At 53.6% G+C, this 12135-nt stretch overlaps 5 protein-coding genes across 5 annotated transcripts; 1 reads left to right on the top strand and 4 right to left on the bottom strand.

Moving 5' to 3' along the window:
- Positions 1-147: 147 nt before the first annotated feature.
- On the bottom strand, positions 148-1092 carry POX_d05035 (60S ribosomal protein L32; the record flags this gene model as incomplete). The annotated part of the gene is made up of 4 exons (XM_050113888.1): positions 148-256; positions 395-523; positions 623-740; positions 1053-1092. The coding sequence occupies 4 exons, from the start codon at positions 1090-1092 to the stop codon at positions 148-150; spliced, it is 396 nt and encodes a 131-aa protein (XP_049968839.1).
- Positions 1093-1577: 485 nt separating this feature from the next.
- On the bottom strand, positions 1578-2947 carry POX_d05036 (uncharacterized protein; the record flags this gene model as incomplete). The annotated part of the gene is made up of 5 exons (XM_050113889.1): positions 1578-2092; positions 2179-2462; positions 2536-2714; positions 2790-2815; positions 2917-2947. The coding sequence occupies 5 exons, from the start codon at positions 2945-2947 to the stop codon at positions 1578-1580; spliced, it is 1035 nt and encodes a 344-aa protein (XP_049968840.1).
- Positions 2948-3825: 878 nt separating this feature from the next.
- On the bottom strand, positions 3826-4838 carry POX_d05037 (uncharacterized protein; the record flags this gene model as incomplete). The annotated part of the gene is made up of 2 exons (XM_050113890.1): positions 3826-4442; positions 4640-4838. 2 exons carry the CDS (start codon positions 4836-4838, stop codon positions 3826-3828), a joined length of 816 nt encoding a protein of 271 aa, XP_049968841.1.
- Positions 4839-7069: 2231 nt separating this feature from the next.
- Positions 7070-8986, bottom strand: POX_d05038 (uncharacterized protein; the record flags this gene model as incomplete). Its single annotated transcript, XM_050113891.1, has 6 exons — positions 7070-8016; positions 8082-8546; positions 8618-8623; positions 8682-8738; positions 8801-8857; positions 8983-8986. The coding sequence occupies 6 exons, from the start codon at positions 8984-8986 to the stop codon at positions 7070-7072; spliced, it is 1536 nt and encodes a 511-aa protein (XP_049968842.1).
- A 1203-nt stretch (positions 8987-10189) lies between these two features.
- POX_d05039 (uncharacterized protein) lies at positions 10190-11062 on the top strand (the record flags this gene model as incomplete). Its single annotated transcript, XM_050113892.1, has 4 exons — positions 10190-10268; positions 10365-10478; positions 10543-10659; positions 10758-11062. 4 exons carry the CDS (start codon positions 10190-10192, stop codon positions 11060-11062), a joined length of 615 nt encoding a protein of 204 aa, XP_049968843.1.
- Between the last annotated feature and the right edge of the window lie 1073 nt (positions 11063-12135).

Below are 12135 nucleotides of genomic sequence, written 5' to 3' on the forward strand. Positions count from 1 at the left end.
CTTGAGAAAAAATTCGTGATCGTCAGTGTAGATAGTATCACGACCGGTACAATAACCCCCGGAACCCTCCCCTTCCTATCTTGTGCTCCTGCGCAGTCCCACCGAAAAGAGAAAAAAACGAAACAGAACTTTTGAGGTTCAGTCCATTTACGCCTCGGTGGTGACACGGCCCTTGGCGTTGGTGACCTTGACACCGAGAGCCTTGGCCTTGGCGAGGATCTCGACGCGCTTGCGGGAGGAAACGGCGTGGGCGATCCTGGAAAGAAGAAAAGAAAGTCCCGGTTAGTTAAATGCTTTGCAAATAAAACTCATGGGAATGATCGATCCCCATGTCAAAATCGACCATGTTTCGGACGGATCGATGATGGTTGGGGGAAAGAGTTTCCAAACGTACTCGGCAGCGTAGGTGCGGTTGTGCATCAGGAGGAGCTCAACGTCCTTGGGGTTGTGGACGAGGAAAGCCTTGTGGCCGGAGGGCATCATGTGGCGGGTCTTCTTGTTGGATCCATAACCGATCTTGGGCCTGTAGGAAAGAAGAGAAAAAAATTCGGTCAATCATCCGTATTGACATGCGCAACACCCCGAATGTGAGGTAATTAAAGAGAGAATAGGAAAATCGTACATGCGAATGACACCACGGAAACGGCGACGGACACAGTTGTCAATACCCTTGGGCTTGCGCCACGAGGAGCCAACGCGCATAAAGCGGTCGGACTGGTGGCGGAAGAAGGTCTTCGAGTCTAAAAAGCGGGAGATGTTAGTCCCCAATTATGCCCTTGTCGTTCGTAGTCACCACTGTTGGCGCTGAATTCGTTTGAGCCCCTCGGATGTTGCAATGCCCTTTGATCGACTACGGTGGTAGACGGGGAAAATTTTTCGATGTTTCCGTCCAAAACTCCAATGTGGTTGATGATCATGATGTCGTCCAAGATCTTCCCGCTACTCCTCGTCCAATATGTCCCCTCAAAGTGGCCGCATAGATCGAAGGGCATTGAGATCCAGGGTCGAAACGTTCGCAATGTTGGGGAATAGTCGAAGGGTCGAAAACGTACGCTTCTTCACGATGGGAACATGCTTCTTTGCGGCGACCATCTTGAAAGGAGAGAAAATTTTTCGTCAGTATTTCCGGAGATGACAGCGATCGATAGCAAGCTCAAGGAACACTCACTTTGGCGGTTGTGCAGGGTCTCGCCGGGCGTTGGATAGTTGTCGATTCGGAACGTAGTCGATCTCGAAAACTTCACACTGGCGCGGACGAGTGGGCGGTCCACACTAGTGCGCTTTCGGGGAGTTTAGCGACCATGTCTGTGCTTATGTAATGGTAGGGTATGAGGTGGGTGAGCCCTGCCAAGACTTTGTCTTTTCGATGACCGCCGATCTCAAGATCACGTGGGCTACCATACCGAAGTATACAATGGGCCTGAGGGAATGAACTTGTTTTGCTTGAATCGATTCTTGACAAGTTCCATAGACAAAAAGGGTAGTGGATTCAGTTCTATGACTCTTTTCTATTACAACTTGTCCTTGCGGTGTGTCACATTCTTGTATTTGGGAATATGTGAACTAGGTGTTTTCCACTAGGAGTCTCGAACCTGGAAATGAAGCATCATTCGATCTCCATCATGCTCACCACTCCGCATCATCTGCTCAAGGAGTGATAGATCTGCCAAAGCTTCCTCGGGTGATTGTCTCTTTGCAACGGGGTCGCCGCGAAGGATCGTCTCCGCAAACTCTCTCACCTCCGGCACCACCCCCTTGCCATCAAATTCGATATGATGAACCTCATCATTGACCATGACGTCGTCAAACTGGATCTTGACCGTTCCCTTCTCACATTCAAACTCAAAGAGGCTGTCCGTGAACCGTGAGCCCCAGGACAGCGAGATTGTTCCCGTTGCGCCCAGTTCTGTCTGAGTAACCGCGTCAAGAGTGTCAATGGGTGGAAGGTAATTCTGCAATTGCTGAGTCTGGGCAGACACAGACACTATACGGTTTTTGGGCCCTAGAATCATTCGAAGCCCCGCAAGCATATGCACTCCGCCATCTAGTAGGAATCCTCCCTGGTAGCCCGGTGACTGTCGCCAGAGGGTCACTGTCGTCGTTTCAATCAGTAAATGCCCTCCCTCGACGTTTCACTTGAAGCAAATCCCCCCACACCACGGGACGTTGTCCACTTACAATAATATTTGTTATCCTGTTTAACCAAGCTTTGCACATTTACTCTGAATCGTCGAACTTGGCCCATGTTGCGGACCTTGTCGGCAGCGTAGAGAAACTTGGTCATGTACCGGAAGTTCTCCCCCACGGCCCAGATCAGCTTCTGCGTGTCGAACGTGGTCTGGTACCATTGCAACAGCGCTCGTGCAGCAATCACATCCTTGGCGATGGGTTTCTCCGAGAGAACATGTTTGCCAGCTAGAAGCGCCTTCTTGATAAACTCGGGCTGAACCAAGATGGGCAGACTTAACAGGTGCTCGCTTAGCTGGGGCTCGGTGCACCGGTCAATGGGAAAGGGAGCAAGTGGTCAGGACATACCCAATGATCACGGCACTAATATCTGAACGGGCGAGCAGGTCCTCGTATGATTTCCCGGAACCAGAGTCGTCGGAGTAGAGATCACAATCGGGTGCGCCACTCGCCAGATTTTTGGCCGAGGTCAGAGACCGAGAGTAGATGGCCTTGAGATCGAGTTCGGTGGCAGCTCGAACCGCTGGCTGCATGATCCCAGTCAATCAGTCAAACCAAGCCCAGCCCAATGGACAGTAATTTTCGAAGGCTCAGTCACTCACCAGATGCTGCTCCTTGGCAAAGTTGCCTGTCATAGCAAGCAATCCGTCAGCCAAAGTCTCACCCTCATCAAGGGTCAAAGGAGTGTCATAGGTAGGCCCGGCTACTAAAGAAAGTCACGATACTCACCACTACCAATGATGGCTACACCGATCGACATTTTCAAAGACTAGAATCTCACGCTGGATATGTGATCTTCCGAGAGGGTGACGCACGATTCAGGAAATTCGGGCCAGGGCGTGTAGGAGTACGAGGAAACGGAAGCTCATATACTCGTACTGCAGAGCAAGACAGTTATATAGAGTTGAGGGGAGGATCTAAGACCCTCGCAAGTGGGGATTCTTAAAACAGCCCACCAGCCGGATGTTGGTTCCACGTTCATCCAGCTTATCATTCGGGTCGAGGAAGGTCCAACCTGTAGACTGTTACCGACAGACGGATCGGACCTGTCACCAGTCTATTTGATTGATTGTATCAGACTCGAATTGCGATAGACTGGAAGCATCTTTTCGTTGCATAGATGCAATTGTGAACGCTCTCCGGGCCTGTTTGATGACCAGCGCCGTCTCATTAAAGGGTAACCTAGTGTGTTTTGCAGGTGACGCAATCACGGCACGGGAAGGCCTGCATTATTGCAGGTGAACGTCATGGATGCTTTGGTAGACAGTCTCCACGTGCTATGCAGGAAAATCATAGTGGGCGTCTGGTCATTCCGACTCTGAGAGGGTTGCAAGATCTGTCGTGGCGATGGACAATTTCCCCACGTGGAATTGAGTACGATCGGTCAGGTGTCATCAATCGCAAGAGAATGCATTAAAGTAAATAGTTTCTCTCTCCAGCACTGTATAATAGATTCTCTGATTCAAATCAAAAGTAAAACGCCCGGGATGCATAGGGAATCTCCACAGACTGTACCTTTCGGATAGCAGTCCTCTGAAATACAAAAACGCCATATACTGTGCGAATATCATCAACGAGGCAGAACGGGTCGTCTCAAATCATAAAATCCATGGATCCCGTCACACGGACAAGGGACCTCTATACGTTCACGAGAGCCTTCAATCGCTCTACCCGGGCCATCGCATTCTCCAGTCTCTCCAGCCGCGCGCGCTTCTCGACATCCCGACGCTCGAGGACAGCGACCCGTTCCTCCAGTTTCGCCCGAGCCTTGCGCTCCTGTGCCACCATCTCGTTGGCCTGACTGAAGAGCTGCACGGTCAGTTCTTCCAGCTCCGTGCTTGCCTGCGAGAGTTGCGACTCCGCCGCTTTGCGCAGGCTCTTTTCGCGACTGAGCGCATTTTGAAGCTCGACAGAGGAGTCGCTGCCGGCGGGCGATGCGTGCATTCGCGACGGGGGCGTCATGGTTGTTGGCGTCTGCGGATCGGCCGCCGGGGCGGCAGTTGCGCCAGACGTCGGTGTCGCCGCGCTCGCTCGACGATAGGGGAGGAAAGAGGTCAAGCTAGAGAGGCGGCTTTGGGTAGGCGGCGCAGCGGTAGCTGTCGCATTGAGCGAAGCGCTCTTGGAAGTCGGCGACAGTGTTTTGCTGGAGTGTGAGGAGGATGAAGGGCGGGAAGAGTCACTATGGGACGTGCTATGAGCGGATCGAGATGCGCGCATACGATGCAGCTCATCTTCGTAGTCGGCGAGCTTATTCGCTGTTGAGGCGGGGAGACGGGTCAGTCAGGCACAAAAGACACGTTCGCTTCGGACAAAGGCGCGCCAGAGACACCCGCACGACACTCGGGCGCAGATGCACTTCGAGGTGAGCATGTGCACAGAAGGCCTAAAGCTCGACGGACTAGAGATGGAGATCCTGAGCACATCAGATTTCCTCGTACTTCTTCGTACTTACCCGCCGTGGCTGCGCGCTCCGTCAACGCTCGTACCTGGCTTTCGAGCTCCTCGATTCGTCTTTGTGATCCCATCGTATCGTAGGTCTCGCTGCTTCCCCCACAGGTGGGACAGGGTTGAGGTGAAATCTCCACATGGCCCATGGCCGCTGTCCCGATGAGAGTTGTCGTTGCCCGTGTTGAGATGGTCATCGTCGACATGGTCGGGGGAGATCACATTGACAGGTGTTCGCGTGCGTCGGTTTCTCCTCCGAGGTTGTTCGGTCGCAAGTCGCCAGTCGCCAGTGCACGAGGACCAGACCAAGTCTCACGGGCCGCTTTCGCTGTTGCCGCGCAAGTCGAGTTCTGCACGTCACGAGGTTCCTTTGAGAGGAGAAGGCGGTCTTTGGTTGCAAGATGGCAGGAAGAGGCCCAACTGGCAGTCTTTATGACCTTCACAGATGAAGAGACGAGGACAAGGCTGAGAATGAGGAGAGGAGGGTGGTTGGCCACCCCATCTATGGACACGCATTGGCCTACTGAAACTCGGATGCAACAGTGGACGCTGGCCCTACAAAGGGGTGACCCCATTTCCTGCTGTCGATGGTTTCTTTGGCCTGCGCCAGAAGGCTGGGCGTCCCTGTCTCACCCTTTTTTTTATCCCCGTTGATTTTCAGGGCAACCTGACTCGAGATTCTCTCTGGGGCTGGAGAGTTCAATCACGAAACCACCATGATACCTAGTACCTGTAGTTCGAACCATCCTCTTTCGCAGAGGCTGTTCTGTAAACATCCGATCTCGTCCCTGCATGGAGGGCCCCGCCTCCATGCTGCATACCACATTACTCTAAATGGGCAAAGTGCCACACTTCGAACGTCCAACCAGCACGCCGACTGACCTATCGACGATCCCGCTGCATCCTCTGGGTCCCCCCTAGTGTCCCGCGAAAAACCTAAACAACTGGGGAGATCAGCCTGCCGTGGAACATGCCCACAGCCCAACCCTGGCCCTTCCTCCACCCAAAGAAAATAGGTATAGATGGAGGTCGAAACATGGGTAGTGCAATGCGGAATCTCGTGGGCGCAACAGAGCATCAGACTCACTATCGACCACCGGTGGAGACGCTTCAAGTTTCAAGTTGTGTCCCGGGGCTGGCACAGGCCCTTTCAGCCTCTGGCGGGCCCGCAGAGCCTCTCGCGTTGGGTTAGCGTCGTCTATTTATACGCGCTGAGATTCTTCTAACATAAACATGGGACTCCATGGTCGCAGCTCATCATGACAAGTTCTCCAATAGTGAGAGATAGGCAAAGGAAGAAAAACGGAAAAACAAGAAAAGGAAAAGGCGAGGGGGATACAAGCTCAATGCTGCTGGTGAGGAGACAGAGGTGACTCAGGACTACGGTCACATGGTGTAGTGCTTATGCTCGGGGCGTAATGGTACAACCTGCAGTGGCAGTGGAACAGCAACGATGGGCAACGCCATGAGAAACCAAATATCGGTGATAGAAGCCTGCATTTCATTCTATACGCGGGAACTACTAGACAAGGAGGGAAACGCATGCGCACATCTGGGATGACTGAGGAGGAGAGGAGACGAATTGAGCGTCAAGGGATGCGTGAGATAGAACAGATGGGGAAGCGGACAGGAGAGAAAGGCCATGACGGTTGGGAGTCGCCTAAGATCCAGATGTCATCTACGATCCTGGAGAGCCAGGGTCAAAAGAACCGGAAGGCGGACGACGGCTCCGTAGGTACGATCCATAAGCTGATTCGCCTGAGGGTAGCAAAAGGGTCCAATCACTCCCCACGCAGAACGCGACTCCAGGACGATGCAACCAGGTGAAGCAACCAGCCCTGCGGAAGGACCAAGCGAGCAACGTCAATCGGAACGGGATGAGCGCCGACAGGGCCTGCAGAAGAGGGGGGGGGAAAGGGGGAGAAGAAAAGAAAAGGGACATCTTCATTTCGCGTCAGCTGTCATGATCAGGAGAAGAACCACACACAACTGGAGACGCAGAGGCGGGGAGGAAGGAAGCTAGATAGCGAGGAGCGCGACACGGCATCAAAAGGCAGAAGGGGGAAACGGCGGAGAAAGAACTTTTCATACTGCCAAAAAGAGAAAAAAATCATCAGAGCGAGGACTAGGTGCGTGCCTCGAGGATCTAGCCCCGAGGAGATAACAGAAAGAACGGAAAAACGATCATGAGCCGCAATGGAAAGAGTCAGGAAAGCATGACTCGAGACAGGGTCGGAGTCCCGAGAACCGTGATCCGTCGGTCAAGTGGCCCGTTGGAGGGAAGTTGCTTGACAACACCCAGGTTGAGAAGACAGAAAACAACGGGGTCGGACCCCTGCAGCGACAGCGAGGGAAGAGATCATTGACCAAGTCCATGGCAATCAACCTCACAGTCCGGACACAGAGCGGCAGTTGCGTGAGGGTATCCAAAGATGAATTAGAAACGGCCACCACGACGGCCACGCTTCTTGGTCGTATCAACAGTGCTCCATCCATCATTATCCTCAGCGGGAGCCTCCGCGCCTCGCCAGCTGCCGTTGGCAGCAGACTCCTTGGGGGTCTCCTCGGTGGCTGCGGCGGGAGCGGCGGGTGTCTCATCAGCTTCCTTGTCAGCAGTCATGTTGGTCTCTTCTTCGCCAGCCCGTTGAAGGATCTCAAAGTTACCGCCGCCCTTGGGAGGCTCGATGGCGTCCTTGTTGGAGTCCATGCCGGGCTTGGGCTCCTTCTTTTGCTTCTCGGCCTTCTCGGCCTTGATCTTGTCCTCGCTCTCCTTCTTCTGGCGGAGGGCAAGTTGGCGACGCTCCTCCACCTCGCGCTCGCGGGCCGCAGTGTCGATGGGACGAGCGGCACCGAAGGGGCTGGCCTTGGAGTCACCAGCACCTGCGGCAGATGAGGGGGCGTTTTCTGTGACGGTGCGCTTCTGCAGGTTCAATTTGGGGCGAGCAGCAGGAGCAGGAGGGGAAGTGGGCTCCTTGGGGGCGGCGTCAGGCCGCATCTTGGTGCGCCATTGGTTATCCATCTCCGCAGCGGTAGGGGCTCGCTCGGGACGATCGGGGCGCGGCGGCCGGGAGCCATCTTGCGAGCGTCCCTCACCCCATGCGGGAGCAGCACCATCATTGTTGCGAGGCCGACCACCTTCGCGGAAGCCAGCACCCGCGGGGGGGGACAGAGGGCCCTTGCGCTCCCAGTTGCCAAAGTCACGGAACTTGCCATCGGACTCAAAGTTGCTACGGCGGCCACCTCGCTCGCTACCGGCGTCGGACGCGGCATCCATGTTGCGACCAAAGTTGGAACGATCGGGCACACGTCGCTCCGAGGGAGCAGGGGGAAGAGGGCCACGGCGAGTCCAGTCCATCTCGCGGGGATCGGCGCGGGTTTCCTTGGCTTCAAAGTTGTTAGCTCGCACATTTCCCTGGGCCTCAAATCAGGCGAAAATCGTAGATACTTACGAGGTTCGGCAACACTGGTGCGGATGGTACGGCCCATCAGGTTAGTACCGGAAAGTTCCAGGGCCTTTTGCAAGCCAGCGACGGTCTCGAATTCAATGTAACCAAAGCCCTTGGGCTGGTTGAGCTGTCTGTCCTCGACGATACGAACATTGGTGACACCACATTCAGCAAAAAGTTCAGTAACATCGGCAGCGGTGGCCTCGAAGGACAGGTTTCCAATGTGTGCGGTGAATGGCGGCTCGGTAGGAAGATCGAGAGGCTCACGAACGGCGTATCCGCCACGAGTCTCGTATCCACGGCTTTCAAATCCTCCGCGAGAATCACGGTCTAAGTAATCGTCGTCAGATGGTGCCGCCTTGATATTCCAACCAGGGGGGAGGGAGGGGAGATGAGGCGTTTCCATACCAAAACCACCACTTCCGAAACCGCCGTAGGTCGGGCGATCGTTCCTTCGCTCGGCAGGCACTGTGCTCTTGTTAGCCAGATGATTTTGGCTAGAGAGTCTAGGATCATTCCCGACGATGAACAAGACATACCGTTGGCTGTAGAAAAACGTTAGTAGCCAATCAGTAAAGCAAGGACTCCGTTAGTTAGACTTACGCTGCTCCATGCCAGCCTCCTCGGACTCATCAGCCCAGCTGAAATCACCAGACGGCTCTAAAAGATATCAGCCGTTTGTCCCCGTCGTTTCCAGGTCGGTCGAAGGTAAGCCCACTCACTGTCAACTCCCAAAAACTCGGTCAGATTCATCTTCTGACCCTTGGCCTTAGCGGGCGCTACAGAAAGACAGTCAGCTTGAGCTCAGCAGGGCCATCACCTCGGCATCGAACACTCATCGAGGACAGTTCTCGATCAAGAGTCCGACGAATACAATATTGGAAGTGGGGGTCAACCAGCTCACCCATGATTGCGGTTGCGACAGATCGAGAAACGCGCCGGGGAAATTGTGCGCGCCTCTCACGTGAAACGAAGAAACGTAGGTAGTGAGACGAGGATCAAAGCGACACCCGGGTGTGAGTCCAGGAGTCCGTTGATGATGTTGTGAAATGTAGTTGAATATCACGGAGGTCAAGGCGTGCAGATGAAAACTCCACCGTGGAAAAGTTGGAGGGGGAGTCGGCAATGCACAAAGTGGCCGGGTTAGTTAATCCGCGATAATTTTTAGTGGTGCCGCTAGCCCCAATCGGATCCCCCGCTGCCATCGCGGTAGGCTGGAGTGGTCTTGCTCGGGACTATAAGATGCCAATCGACATACATTTGCCGCCCTCTTTCGGTGATGAATTTTCTTAAGACAGTAGATAAAAGCATGAGAGAGCCAGAATTGTAAAATTCAGTCTTGAAAGATCTTTTTGAGTAATATTTCTCGTCGGCAAAGGTTTTTTGTTGACATTCCATCTAACCGAAGATAGAACACAGCCGTCTCTCAACAGGTTGTGCAGACACTCGCTTCCATAGCTATGGGATTCGACATGGGGAAAGCAAAAGAAAAATACAGGCGTTACTTTCATGGGCATGTTAGCAAGCTTACAATGTTCATCCAATGTAGGCACCTGCATACCATGTCCCGAAGTATTGCCCGTCCGGGCCTTGCCTGGGACCGTGTACTACAGTTCAAAAATATACATGTAGTGCCGAGAAAGGACAGGAGCAGCACAGGTACCACACGATACTCATGCCAAATCGAAGCTCATGCTCGGCCAACAATCTACTCATAGGGCTAGAAAGAGGTCTGTCATACCTATGGCCCCAGAAATTAAGATGGATGTATTTTTGGATCGTTTTTTCATTTCCTCAGATGCATCCCGCAACTGAATTAACCGAGCACAGTCGGACTCCATCGTGACCCGGCTGGCCAAGGGAACTTCAAGGGAAATACAATATTGCACGGCAGGCTGCGAGTGGATGGCTGGGCGGGCCCAGCCTACCAGCCTAAGTACAGGTAGGCCTGCCCGGAAGTGGGTGGATCCAGATCGAGTGACATAAGCAGAGTTACGCGTCACGTGACGCGACGGTTGAAGTTCTATCGACGAGGCAGTGATATATTGATGATTGGAATTTGTATGGGTCAATGTAGAAGGGGCTCATGATCAGCCCTCACAATCCACAAGATGAATGCGTCAGGTCGTTCGTCCGATGTCATGGCGACTAATACGCTGCTGGCGGCTGCTAAAGTGGGCGCCTTGAGTGGTTAGTTCTTCCGACCCTTCTCTTTCCCATGTCCATGCCTCGTGTTGCTCGCCAGAATCGCCTTGCCAACATTCTGCTCGTAATGGGGTGACTTAGGTGCCGCTGGCTTGATCTATGGGGGGTTCTCAGGTGTGATCCGATCACCCAATCCTACGATTCATTCGCTATCGTGTGGAATTCACTGGTTCGCGTGTGGTTCAACATATTGGTGTAAGTGTCAGCTCCATAAGCCATGGCCAGTGGCCTGTGATCTTATCTCACTCGGACGATGCAGGGATGCGAAGCAATGTCATTGCACTTCATTATCAAGACAATGTGTCCCCGCGGGAGCGCGCGTATGTGAGTGGCCTCTGCGGAGGGATTTCCGGCGGAGTCGTGACCCGGATGATGGGTATGTTTCCTACTCTATGCCATCTCCGTGATCGCCATTGCGTCTCGCCCTCTTGGACGGCTCCTAATGATTTTTTTTTGTTTCTCTTTGAATTCAAGGAGGTCGACTGGTGCCTGGTCTTGTGATATTTTCCCTCCTCGGCTATGGCGGACAGACTGCCTTTAATTACGTGGATAGGTGGCAGATGGAGAAGGCCCAAAGCCCATCGAAACCATTCCTCCAACGGGTGGCCGAGTCGAAGTGGATTCCATTTCGACATCTCTCCGACCAGGAGTACCGGGAGATGCTGAGTGAGAAACTTCTCAGTGTTGAAGCGGAGATTGCACTGCTCGACGAAAAAATCGAAGACCTGGAAAAGACTCTGCCTAACTCTGCTCCCAAGCCGCCAAACGGCAAGAGTTGATCGCAACGTCACTGCGTTCAAATGGGGAAAGCTCGCGCAGCTTGGCCATGTTCGTGGATCTGTCCGGCAGGCCCTGCCCTGCGCAGGTGGGTAGGACTGAACAAGAATCGCCGACTTGACACGGTCGGCTCGTACACGATGCGGCGCGTGAGAAGATCCGTGATCTTCAGCACTATTTCGCCCCTTGATGGCTTTCAACATCATGTTTCCCCCTGAGCTGATTAATTCAGAGCCACACTCTCAGTCCTGACTAAAGAGTGTCATTTCAAGTAGCTCATGCCCCGCTCTGCCCCCCCCTTTATCACTCTCTGTTGAGAATTCCTGGGCGATACGTACAGTAAAAGCGCATTTTCACATCCAGCATGGTAGACCATCTAGTCAATTTGCTCGGTGCTTCTTCGCAGACCTATGTACGTTGATGTATGATGACCGAAGATCTGGTAGACAAGGCGCCCATGATGCAGAACATTTCCCTGATCACCACGATATTTTCCTGGACCCGTTCCGGCTTGGTGCATGGCATTTAGAAACGGGACCGAATCACAGTTCGCCGATCACCAAACCCTGTGGAACAACGGCCCCACGACGCGCTGCTGTGCCGTGGAAGACTCAGGAGAGCCTCAGCACTGCCGTCAGCACGGGGGTGCAGGTGGCACGCGAGCGTCGAGTCTTGTTCCAGTGTACACGCCTATACGAACAGTGAACAGTAGTATACGCCTCTACGGTACTCTCGCACGCCCTGGCTCCACCTTGACTCTCATGGAGCCTTGCATTACTGATCTCGATGCTGTCCATTTGGAAATGCCTGAGATCAACACAAGCTGGAATCTAGACGGTGTTCATGGTACCGTTTTGTGTATCGCTGTGTAGTGTACAGGCAGTGGCGAAAACGGAGAGAACATCATCTCAGATTGCTCTGAGAACGACGGCCGACTGAGTTTGCCTTTGTAGCGCGATTATTTGATGAGTCTTAAGGGGAGAGTGCTTTGGCCCACAGAAAGAATGACCGCGGAGCCTGAATCATGGCGCCCATAGGTACATCCGGACGCAGGAGGGCTGACCTGCTCGACGAG

Source organism: Penicillium oxalicum, chromosome IV, assembly GCF_001723175.1.
Source record: "Penicillium oxalicum strain HP7-1 chromosome IV, whole genome shotgun sequence".
NCBI classification, from domain to species: Eukaryota; Fungi; Ascomycota; class Eurotiomycetes; order Eurotiales; family Aspergillaceae; genus Penicillium; species Penicillium oxalicum.